Raw genomic sequence first — 18,276 nt, 5'->3', positions numbered from 1 at the left:
AGTCTATACAAGAAGTAAACTCAGCAAAAAATAATTATTTTCACTGTCAACTTTATTTTCAGCAAACTTAATGTGTAAATATTTGTATGAATATAATATTCAATAACTGAACAAGTTCCACAGACATGTGACTAACAGAAATGGAATGTGTCCCTGAACAAAGGGGGGTCAAAATCAAAAATAACAATGCAGCTGGTGGCCACACCAGATACTAAGTACTGCAGTACATCTCCTGGACTGCACCAGATTTGCCAGTTCTTGCTGTGAGATGTTACCCCACTCTTCGACCAAGGCACCTGCAAGTTCCCAGACATTTCTGGGGGAATGGCCCTAGCCCCCACACTCCTATCCAAATGCTCAGTTGGATTGAGATCCGGGCTCTTCGCTGGCCATGGCAGAACACTGACATTCCTGACTTGCAGGAAATCACGCACAGAACGAGCAGTATGGCTGGTGGCATTGTCATGCTGGAGGGTCATGTCAGGATGAGCACCACATGAGGGAGGAGGATGTCTTCCCTGGAACGCACAGCGTTGAGATTGGCTGCAATAACAACAAGCTCAGTCGGATGTTGACGCACCGCCCCAGACCATGATGGATTCTCGATCCCGCTCCAGACTACAGGCCTCGGTGTAACGCTCAGTCCTTCGACGATAAACGCTAATCCGACCAAAACCGCGACTCGTCAGTGAAGAGCATTTTGCCAGTCCGGTCTGGTCCAGCGACGGTGGGTTTTCGCCCGTATGCGACGTTGTTGCCGGTGATGTCTGGTGAGGACCTGCCTGGCAACAGGCCTTACAAGCACTCAGTCCAGCCTCTTGCGGACAGTCTGAGCACTGATGGAGCGTTCCTGGTGTAACTCGGACAGTTGTTGCCATCCTGTACCTGTCCCGCAGGTTTGATGTTCAGATGTACCAATCCTGTGCAGGTGTTGTTACACGTGGTCTGCCACTGCGAGGACGATCAGCTGTCCGTCTCCCTGTTGCGCTGTTTTAGGAGCGCCACAGCTACCTGCGTTGCAATTTATTGCCCTGGCCCCATCTACAGTCCTTGCAGCATGCCTAAGGCACGTTCACGCAGATGAGGGGACCCGGTGACCTTAATTGTCTACCGTCTGTACGCGTCTTAACGACCGTTCCACAGGTACATTGAACAAGCATGGGAAAACAGTGTTTAAACCCTTTACAATGAAGATCTGAAGTTATTTGGATTTTTACAAATTCTTTGAAAGACAGGGTCCTGAAAAAGGGATGTTTTTTGTTGTTGCTTAGTTTATTTGCTAAGTTATGCTGTAGCTTAACAAGGGGAACTTGTGCTCAATGCTTCACCTTCATTAAAAGGTACATTAGTCTCTACTATACTTCGGGGTTTTGATCCTTCGACGTGAGGAAATGTTTTAGTTATCCACTTACCTCAAAGCCAGGTCACTCCTTGCTGACTTCTGTAAGATGCACTCTGGGTCATGGATGAACAGTGGACTGCTGTAGTATGTTCATGGACAGGTCTATTGGACATGTTGCTCTTCACACCGTGGAAGAGATTCTCAAAGCAAAGAGACCAAGACATAACATGGGCTGGAAAGTGATGTGCTCACGCCAATAGAATACAATATGCAAAGGTAGCACAACTATTAAAAACATTTAATTTGTGCATTCATGATAGGCGACAAACCCCAACAGCAAAATGCTTCTTTACACCAGGGCCAACAGTCTTGTAACTTCAATGTGGTGTACCATTCAAAAAAGCTTGAGCGTGTTGCAAAACAGACGAGCGGCCATTCAAACACTGGGACAAATAACTTTGTACAATCTATTTTCATAATTACACTAAACATAATCATAAAAAATACATATTGATAATGCTATCAGCTTAATTGTGTGTATATACATATGCCCTCCCCTGTAGTGATTCATTTACATAGTTTGCACAAACTGGCACTAAGTTTAAGCTCCTGGGTAGATCCAAGGTCTAGGGCCAGCTTCCCCAATCCTCCTAACCTGGAGGCAACTTCACCCTACACATTAGTTTGATCATACATCCATTACTGTTTCCATAGTCCCACTGTCAGGACTGAATGGATGAGTTTTGGTAATCAGCTGTATCAGTCACTTCAGATCCACCATTTGACCAACTCTAATCATTGCAGGCTCTGGTATCTTCAGTTAAAAGAATTGAGGTATCGAGGTTGGAATCAATTCCATTTCAAATCAGTTAATTCAGGTAGCGAATGGAAGTTCAGATTTTATACATTTTCTGCATCAAATTGAATTATAATGGAACTGACCCACTCTGTTAGAAATGCTAGAATAATTGATTCTATCCACAAGAGCACAACATTGCTAGCTGAATGCATTGTTATCCCCCAATAGCTAAATCTGGGGCTGTATAGCGCTGAGTACGAGTGCTGATCCAGGATCAGGTTCCCCTGTTCATGTAATCATTTTCATTGTGATCTAAAAGGCATAACTGACCCTAAATCAGCACTTCTCCTCTGAGACACTTGATTCATATGCTTAATGGTGCTAGGAACCGGCCAGAGGGAGCCATGTCGGACCAGTCTCCATATTGTGTGCACCTTACAAATGACAACGTTTAAAGCGGCAGTCGCCTTTGTCTCTAGAACTTTGCTCTACTGCTTAATTATTTTCCCTCCAACATCCTTATAGCATGACATAGTGAAACATGGCCCTGTATGCTAGTAAATGAGGGATAGTTGCAGTACCTTGAGGACTAACACTGGGTGCACTACTTTGTCTAATGATCATCTGGTTTAAAATAAAACATTCCTGCACTCTATTCTTTGAGAGTGAGCCAGCTCTTAGCTTTGCTAGCAGAAACAGGAAGGCATTCTTTAAAAACGGTGGGAGGGTTCTCCCTGCATTGTTGCAAAGGGCCCGTAACTAGGCCCGTAACTAAGCATTTCACTGTTAGTCCACACCGGTTGTTTACGAAGCATGTGACAAATAAGTGTGGGTGGGGGAGATGACAAGGATCAGTTAAAAGGGAGCCCTTACTTTGGCTTTCAAGTCAAAAGGCAGTAGTAGTCAAGTTGTGTCGTCTTTAACCTCACGTGAGAGTTCAGTGATAAATGCTTAAAACACTTATAATACAATATGGCAGACCTTACAGAGAGAAGTCATTTAGTTATGGCTTGAGAAATGACTCGTTAATACAGATGAATAATATTCTGTACATGATAAAAAATAAAAGACTGACTATGAATAACATGATGTTGCCGGTGTTTCCTTTGACATAGTTCATATGAAAACCTCAGTGATCAGACAATAGACAACATGCGCTGGAGGCCTCCTCCTCCCTCTTCTCTCAAAATTCTCAGAAGAAAAGCAAAATATAATCTCTTCTTAATAAAAAAAAAAGTTCTTCATTTTGTTAAAAAATAAACATGGGTGCTGGGTTGTGGAGTCGAGGGGGGTCTTTCAATGGCACAGAGTGCGCCCGAAGGCTGGAAGAGCGATGTTTCTCCTCCCTCAACATTTGTTTGAAAAAAAAGAGCCTTTTTCAAATGTGAGCTACAATCAGTCAGCGCTGTGTTTGGTTCACTGTGTGTGTTTGTTCAACGTGTTAGGAGGAGGGAGAAGGGGGCTAACACCAGTCTGCGATGTAGTCAAAGTCTGAGAACATGTCCTGCTCATTCTTGCTGAGCGCCCTGGGTTCTCTGGGCGGGGTCAGGATGGGTGCTTCTGAGGTAAATTCGTTGTCGAAGTTGCTGACGTCGTTGGAGTTCTGGATGGTCGGCACAAACGGAGGCTTCACCTTCTTGGACAGTAGTCCGTTCCAATCCATATTCTGGGGGGAGAAAGGAAGGAGAAAATTGATGAAAGAGGGAACTTAGGTCAACTATCAGGACAGACATGTATTGAATAGTCTACCTTTTGAGAAAAAAAGCTAATGACAACCAAGACAGTCCACGTAAGTCCAAGTAGACAGTCCACATTACTTGTAATCAAGGCTGTTTTGGTGTACAATATCAAAATAGATCAGATCTATACAATTGATATAAAAACCACATTCAACTTACTCTGAAGAACAGATGTTTCTTTACTTCTTCTGCGTCTCGTTCTCCTGCCCCAAGACGTCTTTCTGGACTCCTCCTCAAAAGCTACAAACAAAAAGACCATTAAAGCTGTGTTTCAATAACGCCATTGTCTTTTGTTTCTTCTCAGTTCACACTTTTGACAGCTGATAGCAGTCATTTGAGGTGTTGTGTAAAGGTCAATCTGAGGTGACTGCACCATTTGAAGTTAGTAGTAGAACTTCACCAGAACCCACCCTTCTCATGATGGAGATGGCCTCTGTTGAGAGGAACCTTGGGTAGCGGACTTCATCGTTGACGATGCTGTCAAACACCTCCTCCTCATCGTCCCCAGGGAATGGAGACTGGGACGGGGGAAACACACAGATTTTTGCACATACAGTCAATGATTGAAAATGCTATTTTCTTTTATATGGACAAGTTCTGACCAGGTCAGCTACAATGGGGCAAAAAAGTATTTAGTCAGCCACCAATTGTGCAAGTTCTCCCACTTAAAAAGATGAGAGGCCTGTAATTTTCATCATAGGTACACTTCAACTATGACAGACAAAAAAAATGAGAGAAAAAATCCAGAAAATCACACTATGTATTTATTTGCAAATTATGGTGGAAAATAAGTATTTGGTCACCTACAAACAAGCAAGATTTCTGGCTCTCACAGACCTGTAACTTCTTTAAGAGGCTCCTCTGTCCTCCACTCGTTACCTGTATTAATGGAACCTGTTTGAACTTGTTATCAGTATAAAAGACACCTGTCCACAACCTCAAACAGTCACACTCCAAACTCCACTATGGCCAAGATCAAAGAGCTGTCAAAGGACACCAGAAACAATATTGTAGACCTGCACCAGGCTGGGAAGACAATCTGCAATAGGTAAGCAGCCTGGTTTGAAGAAATCAACTGTGGGAGCAATTATTAGGAAATGGAAGACATACAAGACCACTGATATTCTCCCTCAATCTGGGGCTCCACGCAAGATCTCACCCCGTGGGGTCAAAATGATCACAAGAACGGTGAGCAAAAATCCCAGAACCACACGGGGGGACCTAGTGAATGACCTGCAGAGAGCTGGGACCAAAGTAACAAAGCCTACCATCAGTAACACACTACGCCGCCAGGGACTCAAATCCTGCAGTGCCAGACGTGTCCCCCTGCTTAAGCCAGTACATGTCCAGGCCCGTCTGAAGTTTGCTAGAGAGCATTTGGATGATCCAGGAGAAGATTGGGAGAATGTCATATGGTCAGATGAAACCAAAATATAACTTTTTGGTAAAAACTCGACTCGTCGTGTTTGGAGGACAAAGAATGCTGAGTTGCATCCAAAGAACACCATAGCTACTGTGAAGCATGGGGGTGGAAACATCATGCTTTGGGGCTGTTTTTCTGCAAAGGGACCAGGATGACTGATCTGTGTAAAGGAAAGAATGGGGCCATGTATCATGAGATTTTGAGTGAAAACCTCCTTCCATCAGCAAGGGCATTGAAGATGAAACGTGGCTGGGTCTTTCAGCATGACAATGATTCCAAGAAAGCACACCGCCCGGGCAACGAAGGTGTGGCTTCGTAAGAAGCATTTCAAGGTCCTGGAGTGGCCTAGCCAGTCTCCAGATCTCAACCCCATAGAAAATCTTTGGAGGGAGTTGAAAGTCCATGTTGCCCAGCAACAGCCCCAAAACATCACTGCTCTAGAGGAGATCTGCATGGAGGAATGGGCCAAAATACCAGCAACAGTGTGTGAAAAACTTGTGAAGACTTACAGAAAACGTTTGACCTCTGTCATTGCCAACAAAGAGTATTGAGATAAACTTTTGTTATTGACCAAATACTTATTTTCCAACATAATTTGCTAATAAATTCTACAATGTGATTTTCTGGATTTTTTTTTTCATTTTGTCTGTCATAGTTGAAGTGTACCTATGATGAAAATTACAGGCTTCTCATCTTTTTAAGTGGGAGAACTTGCACAATTGGTGGCTGACTAAATACTTTTTTGCCCCACTGTATGTACAGTTGTAGTCAGAAGTTTACATACACTTAGGTTGGAGTCATTAAAACTCGTTTTCCCCAAAACTCCACAAATTCCTTGTTAACAAACTATAGTTTTGGCAAGTCGGTTAGGACATCTACTTTATGCATGACACAAGTAATTTTTTAAACAATTGTTTACAGACAGATTATTTCACTGTATCACAATTCCAGTGGGTCAGAGGTTTACATACACCAAGTTTACTGTGCCTTTAAACAGCTTGGAAAATTCCAGAAAATTATGTTAATGCTTTAGAAGCTTCTGATCGGCTAATTGACATCATTTGAGCCCATGTATTTCAAGGCCTACCTTCAAACTCAGTGTCCCCTTGCTTGACATCATGGGAAAAATCAAAAGAAATCAGCCAAGAGAAAAACAATTGTAGACCTCCGCAAGTCTGGTTCATCCTTGGGAGTAATTTCCAAATGCCTGAAGGTGCCACATTCATCTGTATAAACAATAGTATGCAAGTATAAACACCACAGGACCACGCAGCCATCATACCACTCAGGAAGGAGACGCATTCTGTCTCCAAGAGATTAATGTACTTTGATGCGAAAAGAGCAAATCAATCCCAGAACAACAGCAAAGGACCTTGTGAAGATGGAAGAAACAGGTACAAAAGTATCTATAGCCACAGTAAAACGAGTCCTATATCAACTTAACCTGAAAGGCCGCTTAGCAAGGAAGAAGCCACTGCTCCAAAACCACCATAAAAAAGCCAGACTACAGTTTGCAATTGCACATGGTGACAAAGATTGTACTTTTTGGAGAAATGTCCTCTGGTCTGATGAAACAAAAATAGAACTGTTTGGCCATAATGATCATCGTTATGTTTGGAGGAAAAAGGGGATGCTTGCAAGCCGAAGAACACCATCCCAACCATGAAGCACGGGGGTGGCAGCAACATGTTGTGGGGGTGCTTTGCTGTAGGAGGAACTGGTGTACTTCACAAAATAGATGGCATCATGAGGAAGTAAATTTATGTGGATATATTGAAGCAACATCTCAAGACTTCAGTCAGGAAGTTAAAGCTTGGTCGCAAATGGGTCTTCAAAATGGACAATGACCCCAAGCATACTTCCAAAGTGGTGGCAAAATGGCTTAAGGATATCAAAGTCAAGATATTGAAGTGGCCATCACACAGACCTGACCTCAATCCTATAGAACATTTGTGGGCAGAACTGAAATAGTCTGTGCGAGCAAGGAGGCCTACAAACCTGACTCAGTTACACCAGCTGTGTCAGGAGGAATGGGCCAAAATTCACCCAACTTATTGTGGGAAGCTTGTGGAAGGCTACCTGAAACGTTTGACCCAAGCTAAATAATTTAAAGGCAACGCTACCAAATACTAATTGATTGTACGTAAACTTCTGACCCACTGGGAATATGATGAAAGAAATAAAAGCTGAAATAAATCATTCTCTCTACTATTATTCTGACATTTCACATTCTTAAAATAAAGTGGCGATCCTAACTGACCTAAGACAGGGAATTTTTTCTAGGTTTCAATGTCAGGAATTGTGAAAAAGTGAGTTTAAATGTATTTGGCTAAGGTGTATGTAAACTTCCAAATTCAACTGTATTTAATGTAAGAATAGTCATGACAATTGTGATTTTGTGATAGTTTGTTTTGCCATTATCATCTTGTTAATTAAATTCTAAAAATGTAAAAACAATATAATACACATTACCAGTCAAAAGTTTGGACACCTACTCATTTCAAGGGCTTCTTCATTTTCTACATTGGGGAATAATAAACTATGAAATAACACATATGGAATCATGTAGTAACCAAAAACGCTTTTAGATTCTTCAAATTAGCCACCCTTTGTCTTGATGACAGCTTTGCACACTCTTGGCATTCTCTCAATCAGCTTAATGAGGAATGCTTTTCCAACAGTCTTGAAGAAGTTCCCACATATGCTGAGCACTTGTTGGTTGCTTTTCCTTCACTCTGCGGTCCAGGGTGATTGTGGAGGCCAGGTCATCTGATGCAGCACTCCATTACTCTCCTTCTTGGTCAAATAGCCCTTACACAGCCTGGAGGTGTGTTTGGTCATTGTCCTGTTGAAAAACAAATGATAGTCCCCCTCAATTGGCCCAAGCAAGTCTCTTCTTATTATTAGTGTCCTTTAGTAGTGATTTCTTTGCAGTAATTCAACCATGAAGGCCTGATGGGGTTCCCGATTGGTGCAGCGGTCTAAGGCACTGCATCTCAGTGCAAGAGGCGTCACTACAGACCCTAGTTCGATCCAGGGCTGTATCACAACCGACCGTGATCAGGAGTCCCATAGGGCACCGTCCTGCGTCCGGGTTAGGCAGTCATTGTAAATAAGAATTTGTTCTTAACTGACTTGCCTAGTTAAATATAGGTTAAATAAAAAAATAGAATAAACAAAATTAACACAGTCTCCTCTGAACACTTGATGTTGAGATGTATCTGTTCCTTGAACTCTGTGAAGCATTTATTAGGGCTGCAATCTGATGTGCAGTTAACTCTAATGAATGCATCATCTGCAGCAGAGGTAACTGAGTCTTCTTTTCCTGTGGCGGTCCTTATGAGAGCCAGATTCATCATAGCGCCTGATGGTTTTTGCGATTGACTGACCTTCATGTCTTAAAGTAATGATGGACTGACCATCTTTTCACTTTGTTTGTTTGAGCTGTTCTTGCCATAACATGGACTTGGTATTTTACCAAATAGGGCTATAAAATCGGTATACCACCCCTACCTTGTCACAACACAACTGACTGGCTCAAACGCATTAAGAAGGAAAGAAATTCCACAAATAAACTTTGACAAAGCACACCTGTTAATTGAAATGCATTCCAGGTGACTACCTCATGAAATTGGTTGAGAAAATACCAAGAGTGTGCAAAGCTGTCATCAAGGCAAAGGGTGGCTACTTTGAAGAATCTAAAATATTCCATGTGTTATTTCATAGTTTTGATGTCTTCACTATTATTCTACAATTTAGAAAATAGTAAAAATAAAGAAAAACTCTGGATTGAGTTGGTGTTCTAAAACTTTTGACTGGTACTGTATATATATATATTTTAGAGTTGACCAAATATTGGCCAGCTTTAAGAGCCGTAGTATTGAGTAGGTATGCGTCCATATGACAGGTGAGAACCACTAACCTCTCCAACCAGCATCTCAAAGACGAGGACCCCCAGACCCCACCAGTCCACAGCACGCGTGTATGATGTCTCCGTCAGAACCTCTGGGGCCAGGAACTCAGGAGTACCACAAAACGTGCTGGTGCGGTCCCTGAACCCCATTCCTGCCAGAATACACATAACCATGATACATGTATGGAGACTTTACTGTCCTTTACTGAGACTTTACTTTACTTTACCCAGACATGGAAATCTGACACCCACATAAGTTTCAGATCAGCATATTGTGCATTCAGAAGGTATTTAGACCCCTTGACTTTTTCCACATTTTGTTGTTACAGCCCTTTTCTTAAATGGATTAAATAGTTTTTCCCCCTCAACCTACACATAGTACCCCATAATGACAAAGCAACAAAGTAAAAAAAAAATGGTAACAAAAAACCCAGAAATATCACATTTCTATAAGTATTCAGACCCTTTAAATCGGTACTTTGTTGAAGCATCTTTGGCAGCGATTACAGCCTCGAGTCTTCTTGGGTATGATGATTCATGTTGGCACACCTGTACTTCTCCAATTCTTCTCTGCAGATCCTCTCAAACTGTCAGGTTGGATGGGGAGCATTGCTGCACAGCTATTTTCAGGTCTCTCCAGAGATGTTAGATCAGGTGTAAGTCCATGCTCAAGCTCTGGCTGGGCCACTCAAGGACATTCAAAAACATGTCCCAAAGCTACTACTGTGTTGTCTTGGCTGTGTGCTTAGGGTCGTTGTGCTGTTGGAAGGTGAGCCTTAGTCAGAGGTCCTGAGTGCTCTGGAGCAGGTTTTCATCAAGTATCTCTCTGTACTTTGCTCCAATCATCTTTCCTGACTCGTCTCCCTGCCACTGAAAAACATACCCACAGCATGATGCTGCCACCACCATGATTCACCGTAGGGATGGTGCCAGGTTTCCTCAAGACGCGACACTTGGCATTCAGGCCAAAGAGTTTAACCTTGGTTTCATCAGAGTCCTTTAGGTGCCTTTTGGCAAAATCCAAGAGGGCTGTCATGTGCCGTTTACTGAGGAGTGGCCACTCTGCCATACAGGCCTGATTGGTGGAGTGCTGCAGAGATGGTTGTCCTTCTGGAAGGTTCTCCCATCTCCACAGAGGAACTCTGGAGCTCTGTGAGATGAACATCGGGTTCTTGGTCACCTCCCTGACCAAGGCCCTTCTCCTCCGATTGCTCAGTTTGGCCGGGAGGCCAGCTCTAGGAAGAGGTGGTTGGTGGTTCCAAACCTCTCCGATTTAAGAATGATAGAGGCCACTGTGTTCTTGCTGCAGAAATGTTTTGGTAACCTTTCCCAGATCGGTGCGACACAATTCTGTCTCAGAGCTCTAGGGACAATTCCTTTGACCTCATGGCTTGGTTTATGCTCTGACATGCACTGCCAACTGTGGGACCTTATATAGACTGATGTGTGCCTTCCCAAATCATGTCCAATCAATTGAATTTACCCTCAGACTCCAAATAAAATTGTAGAAAGAGCTCAGGATGACCAATGGAAACAGAATGCACCTGAACTCAATTTCGAGTCTCATAGCAAAGGGTCTGTAATACTTATGCAAATAAAATGTTTTTAATTTTTATTTGTTAAATTTTCTAAAAACCTGCTTTTGCTTTGTCATTATGGGGCATTGTGCTTCTATTGATGAGGATGTTTATTTAATCCATTTAAAAATATGCCTGTAACATAACAAAATGTGGATAAAGTCAAGGGGTCTGAATACTTTCCAAATGCACTGTAGACCTTATATAGAGTCAGGGTAAGGTTATTATACATTTATTTTACATTCAATGGTGTTGAAACAGTGAGAGATGGTATTAAGTTGAGGTTTCGTGGTTTTTGTCCTATTTACCCTCTTTGCAAAGGCCAAAGTCAGCTATTTTTACATAGCCCTCAGTGTCCAAGAGCAGATTGTCAAGCTTCAGATCTCTGAAAGTAAAACAAAAATAAATAAATCATGAGAATCCGTATTAATATACATTATAAGAGTATATATTCACCCAGTGAATGGAATTATTCTTACCTGTACACAATCTTATGTTCGTGTAAAAACTGTAATCCCAATACGACACAAGCTGCATAAAATCTACAAGAGAGAGAGAAAAAAAGAGTGGATTGCAGCAAGAAATCAGAGAAAATTCAGAGACTTTTTTCACTTCATGATTTAGCGTATCACTTAAAACAAGACAGTGGATTGGGAGGTGAGCACTTAAGATACTATTTCAAAGCAAATTGCACCAGAAAATAAAAAATGGTGTCACTCACATGGCCCTGGGCTCGGAGAAGACGTCAGCGTGGATGTGCATCATCAGGTCTCCCCCGGCAGCGTACTCCATGACGAAGCACACGTGCTCCTGCGTTTGGAAGCAGGCAAAGAGGTTGACCAGGAACGGGTGGCGCACGCTGTTCACCGCCTCAAATATACGCTTCTCACACATCAGACTGGGGGGGAGGGAGAGAGACCGAGAGACAAAGATGTAGGCCACTGATGCCTGGGCAAGAAAATCTATTTAATGCTACTTAAACTCCATGTGTAAATCAATTCCTGAAATGAAAGGAAATCAGACCAAACTGAGCTGAGCTGATATCTTTCCCAGCAACAACTGTTAAAGGATTAATATGTAGAAAACGTTCTGCCAGTGTCTGGTTGAAAAACATTGTTCTTTAAATATTCACTTCATTTCAGTTTATTTGACAAAACAACCAATGTATAGCGTAAAGCATTTACCAACCCGGTTCCTGGAGAGCTACCATCCTATAGGTTCTCACTCCAACCCTGTTCCTGGAGAGCTACCATCCTATAGGTTCTCACTCCAACCCTGTTTCCTGGAGAGCCACCATCCTATAGGTTCTCACTCCAACCCTGTTCCTGGAGAGCTACCATCCTATAGGTTCTCACTCCAACCCTGTTTCTGGAGAGCTACCATCCTATAGGTTCTCACTCCAACCCTGTTTCTGGAGAGCTACCATCCTGTAGGTTCACACTCCAACCCTGTTCCTGGAGAGCTACCATCCAGTAGGTTTTCACTCCAACCCTAATCTAGGTCAGCTGATTTATAATAGTTAGCTGGTTGATAAACCACATCAGGTTAGTTTTAACTAGGTTGGATTGAAAACCTACAGGAGGGTAGCTCTCTGGGTACAGGGCTGAATTGAAAACCTACAGGAGGGTAGCACCCTGGGTACAGGGCCGGAGAGACCTGTTTTAGAGAATCCTTGTACCATCTAAACCCCCGTGAAATGTCTTCAATAACCAAAAATATCTGGTGTACAAAACCGAAAGTAAAAAGACGCAGAAAATATGACACTGAAAGGACATAAAACAGACCTACCACTTACCAGGCTTGAGAATGACAGTTCTATAGCTCACCTTTCTTTGTGAATTTGGTCAGTTTGCGTACAAAGCTACATATTGCGCCCATATCAATGGACTTTCTTTTTGCTCGTAGTCAACTCTGAATTGAATTACACGGCTAAACAAAGGTAAACTGTTCAGCTCATCAAACAAACAATGCAAAATACATCAGTATCTTGGTTGAAGTGCACAGGTTGAGCCCCTTGGTTGAAGTGCACAGGTTGAGCCCCTTGGTTGAGCCCCTTACCTGTCCACCTCGTCACGAGCCACAATGTCTCCTTTCTTCAGGGCTTTGATGGCGAACATCTCTCCTGTGCTTTTATACTCGGCTAACAATACCTGTGAGAGGAGGGAAGAGAGGAGGAGGCATTTTAGGAAGGCTGGGTTGAGATTTTCAGTAAGAGCACCTCTCTCTAGAGCAGGGTTTCCTAAACTCAGTCCTAGGCCTGTGCACATGCACACATCCGAGTGCACGTTTTGGTTTTTGACCTCGCACTACACAACTGATAAAACTAAATCAAAGATCGATGATGAGTTGGTTATTTTAAAATCAGCTGTGTAGTACTAGGGGAAAACTAAACATGCACCTAGGGAGGGTCCTAGGACCTCTAGAACAGGGACAAGTAACTTCAGTCTTCTGGGTTTTGATTGACTCCAATAATCAAAAATAATCATGATCTTCAGTTTAGAACGCAATTAGTTTAAAATCAGCTGTGTTTGCTAGAGATGGGGAAAAAGTGAGAGACCACCCTGGCGCCCAAAGGACTGGAGCTGCCAGCCGCTCCAGAAGGGCTGAGAAAAAGGGAAGAGCAGGGCTCTCCAACCCTGTTCCTGGAGAGCTACGCTCCTGTAGGTTCACTCCAACCCTGTTCCTGGAGAGCTACGCTCCTGTAGGTTCACTCCAACCCTGTTCCTGGAGAGCTACCCTCCTGTAGGTTCACTCCAACCCTGTTCCTGGAGAGCTACGCTCCTGTAGGTTCACTCCAACCCTGTTCCTGGAGAGCTACGCTCCTGTAGGTTCACTCAACCCTGTTCCTGTTCACTAGGTTCACTCCAACCCTGTTCCTGGAGAGCTACGCTCCTGTTCACTCCAACCCTGTTCCTGGAGGTTCCACTCCAACCCTGTTCCTGGAGAGCTACGCTCCTGTAGGTTCACTCCAACCCTGTTCCTGGAGAGCTACGCTCCTGTAGGTTCACTCCAACCCTGTTCCTGGAGAGCTACCCTCCTGTAGGTTCACTCCAACCCTGTTCCTGGAGAGCTACGCTCCTGTAGGTTCACTCCAACCCTGTTCCAGGAGAGCTACCATCCTATAGGTTCACTCCAACCCTGTTCCTGGAGAGCTACCCTCCTGTAGGTTTTCCAACCCTGTTCCAGGAGAGCTTCCTATAGGTTCACCCAACCCTGTTCCAACCCTGTTCCAACCCTGTTCCAGGAGAGCTACCCTCCTGTAAGTTTTCAATCCAACCCTGTTCCTGGCAAGCTACCCTCCTGTAGGTTCACTCCAACCCTAATCTTGCACACCTGATTCTAATAAGCTGGTTGATAAGATGAGTCAGAAGTTACAACTGGGGTTGGTGTGAAAACCTACAGAAGAGTAGCTCTCCTGGAACAGGGTTGGTGTGAAAACCTACAGAAGGGTAGCTCTCCTGGAACAGGGTTGGAGTGCCCTGGGATCGAGAAATGGGTTGGGTGTGTGCCACGTACCTTTCCGAAATGACCACGACCAAGGACTGCAACACATTTAAAGTCTCTGAGACTAAACCGAAATTGTTCTTCTTCCCTGGAAATGGAGGTAGATATCATATATTCAATGGAAAAATACAGACAAACAAATGGTGTCCTGTGTGGCTCAGTTGGTAGAGCATGGTGCTTGCAACACCTGGGTTGTGGGTTTGATTCCCACAGAGGACAACTACTGTAAGTTGCTCTGGATAAGAGCATCTGCTAAATGACTAAAATGTAAAACCTTTTTTTTATTGCTTTCAATAAGAAAATAAATAACCAATCAATTAAGAGGTAAAACATGCACTTCCTCATGGAAGTTGGGAACAATACACTGCCCCCAATAAATTAATTATAACCAATCAAACAAAAACAAAACACCTATTAAAAGTATGTCATGAATGCATCAGTTTCTTACAAAAATGTCCTCAGTTAAAAAACATTTGAGTCACAGATATTCACCCTATTTGAGAGTCAAAGAATTGCTGCTCTTGATCACATAATGAGTCATTATTTAGGATTTGTAAATCAGTGATTCTGCGCAGTTCAACTGCAATGTAGTCGTCAGTGAGCTCTACCTTATCTCCTTCTGTATGGCTGTGAGCTCCAGGCCTGGAGGCTGGATCTCCTGCTCTGCTACCTTGTCTAGTCTGTCTAGGTCTGACGACTTCACAGCTATGCTGTTCCTCTTGTTCAGGAAATCAAACGATGCCAGGGCGTCCTGCAACAGCATAACACACTTTTTAGGAGGATGGGGCAGCGTGGTTGTATTCAGTGTGGCACACTGTAACAAAATGTTTTGCAACAGAAAAAGTTTGTTCGGATTCAGGTAGTACAGCCCAGTTTCAAAACGTTTTCATTGAGAAAGACCCAGGTTTCCATTGACAGTTTTTTAATGTTTTAATTTGCTTGAGCTGGGATGACCATTCCCACTATCATAACCATTATCATATGTGACTACAGGTGCACTACTTCCTCTATCAGGCATCTCCATGGTAACCCCATATCCGTACCTGTACTTCCTCCTTGTCGGGCAGTTTGTTGTCCTGTGCCAGTGGTTCTCTGATGCCAGCAGGTACAGGGTAGTGCTTGGGTCCCGGGGTGGGCTCTTTGTCAAAGTCCAGCTTGGTCACCAATGGTTCACTGATGGGACTGGAAGGAAAGGTGCCACATCTTAATGAGAGAGTCTACAGACTGTATGTGTGAAGATGTTATGAAGGTCTCTGGCATTTGTGACAATGTGTGTGTGTGTGTGTGTACACACACACACACCTGGTGGGTGTTGGAGATCCTGGCAGACTGCTGGTCCCGGTCTCAGCCACCTGTGGGCTGACTGTGGGTAAGGCCCTTCTGACCAGGCGGCCCCAGGTGGCAATGTTTATGTTCATCTGAGGAGCACGCAGGAACGTCTTCCCTGAGGAGGGTCACAGGACAGGTCAGTGACACACTAACCTCCTTAACAGCGGTCACAAAGCCGGGCAGAGAACACTAGTCCTCACAACACCCCTACAGAACCTATGACCAGGGGTGACTGTGGAAATCACCACCTCACCATTATTTGATTACCGATATTTAGTGTAAGAGACTGAATTAAGCCGTCCAAAAGAGGACAATAAATAGTGTCCTGAAAACCAAAGCAACTATGTGATTTCTCAGACAAATTTAGATGTAATTAATATATATATTTTTTTTTAAACGGTTTTCTGTGGACCTCTTGTTGAGTATGAAGTAACTTGTATTCTGCTTCTCAGAAAATGACGAGTTACCTTGCTGCTTTGAGAAGATCTTTTTTTGTCTCTGCAGCTTGGGTCGCCGCTCAATGACAGGGGTGAAAAATGTGACCTGAACAAAAATCCATAGTTTAGAGGAGACATACAGGACACCCAAGCAAACAGGCTTCATCATAGGAAGGTATTGATAACTGGGTGGTGTTCATCAGGGCAAACACTGAAAACATTTAAAAACGCTAGCACCCGAAAACTAAAATGAGCGTTTCTTATTGGACAGTTCCAGGTAGTCCCCTTCAGTTAATGAACACAACCCTGGTGTAGTGTCAATGTGGGATACCTCTGCAAACAGGGTTCCCTGAGGCTCCAGGTAGAGACACATGCCGTGACGCTGGTTGTCCAGGAAGTCCTCCAGTCGCAGGAACTTGACAGCACACAGCGAGCGCCAGTCTCTCCAGTACACCGAGATCTCCAGCTCACGAGACTGCAGGTTAAACAATGCACACAAGGTCAAGAGCACAAACACACAAGCAAAGTCAAGTATTCATAGGGTAACATTAACGTGGTGCAATGTGATTTTATTTGAAACCTTTCTTCAGCAATGTGAAATACAAGGAGGAGATTATTTAACTAGCGTCTAGTGAACTGAAGAATCCACTAGTCTTCTCCTCATAACAAATACTGTTGTAGAAAATACCCAAATTAAACTGGCTGTCAGATAATGAGGTTTGCAATATGCTTATAAGTTAACTGTGTGTGTGTCGTACCCTGTCCAGCTCCAGTGTAAACTTCTGATCCCAGGACTGGTTACTGACAGGTCTCCAGTTGGTCTGTCCCACCACTGTATTGTCCAGCTTCAGCACAGCACTGATTTCATCTGGAGAGTAACAAAGATTTAATACCATTTCCTGCCAAAAATGTACATATTATAGTTCATACATGTGTTTTTCAAATGACATTACATTTAAATGAACACGGTGATCTTCCTTTAGGATACACCTCATATAGAGTGCTGTGGTTTCTGTATATTTATAGTTCTGCCACAACTCATGCTCTCAAGCGGAGGGGTGATGGCAGACGTAATCAGTCACTCGACAGGTTTCAGGTTTCTCCAATGTGCTTTCGTAAAGTGTGTATATGGCGGTGTCTGAAATGGGCCCTATATAGGGAATAGGGTGCCATTTCAGACAACTATGTATAAATATTGTACATCGTAAATTCCAGGATTTCTGATGGTGACAAACAAGCTATCAATGGATTAAGTTATCGATGGAGGGCTAGTAGGAGAGACTGTTGGTGTTTGGAGACTCACTTGAGAGGTCTTCACTCTTGGAGAGGTTCCGTGCGCTGGCACCTCGGTTGCGATTCCCCCGGCTCATGAAGGAGGAGCGAGTCTCGCTGGGGCTCCAGCCAGGCAGCAGCACAGAACCGACTTTGGAACGACCCGGAACGTTCTCCAGCAGGTCCTGGCAGCCCATGAGCCTGACATCTAACGTGCCTGTGGGAGACCAGATATTTTTTATCATAAAGTGATAGATTTTATGAGCCCAGGCTAAGCTCAGTGCTACAGCACTATTGTCATGATATAGTGGTAACTGCATCCTTTAAAGACCGAAATCCCAAAATGCCAGTACATAAAAGGCTAGAACTTCAGATCTTTGAAAACCAAGTTTTCGCACAAATCTTCCCTTGACAAGATTAACAGGCGCATATCTCAAGTTAAGATTCAGCTCTGAGGTTAACCGCATGCAAATGATGACCACTGCTGTGGGATATAAGCCCCTTTTACCTGTGAGTGCGGCGGGCTTGGCCACGGTGCTGTATTGGTTCTGGGTGGAGATGATGCTGGAGCGCGGGCTGAGGGCGGGCGAGGACATGAGGGACAGCTCCTCCACGATGTTGGTGCTGCGAGGGTGGTTCTTGGGCAGCTCACTCAGCCTCTGCTCCAGGGAGTACTTGAGCAGGTCCAGCTTTTGACTGGACTCGTTGAATCGGGCCTGGGCCTGGGGAGAACAGCAAGGTCAAGGGTCAAAACAGGGGCATCTTCAGTTGGCACTAAATGGGGGAAAACTCAGAATGTACAATTTTGTTTGTTTTTCATTTCAAAATGTGTTTGCTCTCATACGGGTTCTACAGAATGTGGTCCAGGAAAAACAAGTTCACAAACAGAATGGGTATTTTGTATAGAGTTTGTCCAACAGGCATGCCCAGACATTTTGAAA

General features: G+C 43.7%; 1 protein-coding gene across 1 annotated transcript in view; it reads right to left on the bottom strand.

The window, feature by feature from the left end:
• Positions 1-1,622: 1,622 nt before the first annotated feature.
• Positions 1,623-18,276, bottom strand: part of LOC135558484 (serine/threonine-protein kinase N2-like) — a 40,081-nt gene continuing 23,427 nt past the window's right edge. Inside the window, exons 6-22 of the mRNA XM_064992315.1 lie at positions 17,844-18,057; positions 17,367-17,552; positions 16,822-16,931; positions 16,395-16,538; positions 16,094-16,169; positions 15,600-15,741; positions 15,341-15,479; positions 14,906-15,048; positions 14,310-14,385; positions 12,852-12,943; positions 11,515-11,691; positions 11,273-11,335; positions 11,102-11,178; positions 9,226-9,368; positions 4,291-4,398; positions 4,040-4,120; positions 1,623-3,807 (exon numbers count right to left, since the gene is read on the bottom strand). Coding sequence (XP_064848387.1) covers positions 3,604-3,807; positions 4,040-4,120; positions 4,291-4,398; positions 9,226-9,368; positions 11,102-11,178; positions 11,273-11,335; positions 11,515-11,691; positions 12,852-12,943; positions 14,310-14,385; positions 14,906-15,048; positions 15,341-15,479; positions 15,600-15,741; positions 16,094-16,169; positions 16,395-16,538; positions 16,822-16,931; positions 17,367-17,552; positions 17,844-18,057 — 2,175 coding nt within the window. The 3' untranslated portion in view covers positions 1,623-3,603. The remainder of the gene's footprint in view (positions 3,808-4,039; positions 4,121-4,290; positions 4,399-9,225; positions 9,369-11,101; positions 11,179-11,272; positions 11,336-11,514; positions 11,692-12,851; positions 12,944-14,309; positions 14,386-14,905; positions 15,049-15,340; positions 15,480-15,599; positions 15,742-16,093; positions 16,170-16,394; positions 16,539-16,821; positions 16,932-17,366; positions 17,553-17,843; positions 18,058-18,276) is intronic.

Source organism: Oncorhynchus masou, chromosome 17, assembly GCF_036934945.1.
Source record: "Oncorhynchus masou masou isolate Uvic2021 chromosome 17, UVic_Omas_1.1, whole genome shotgun sequence".
Lineage (NCBI taxonomy): Eukaryota > Metazoa > Chordata > Actinopteri > Salmoniformes > Salmonidae > Oncorhynchus > Oncorhynchus masou.
The sequence above is the reverse complement of the archived record's forward strand: the minus strand, read 5'-3'. Positions and strand labels throughout refer to the sequence as shown.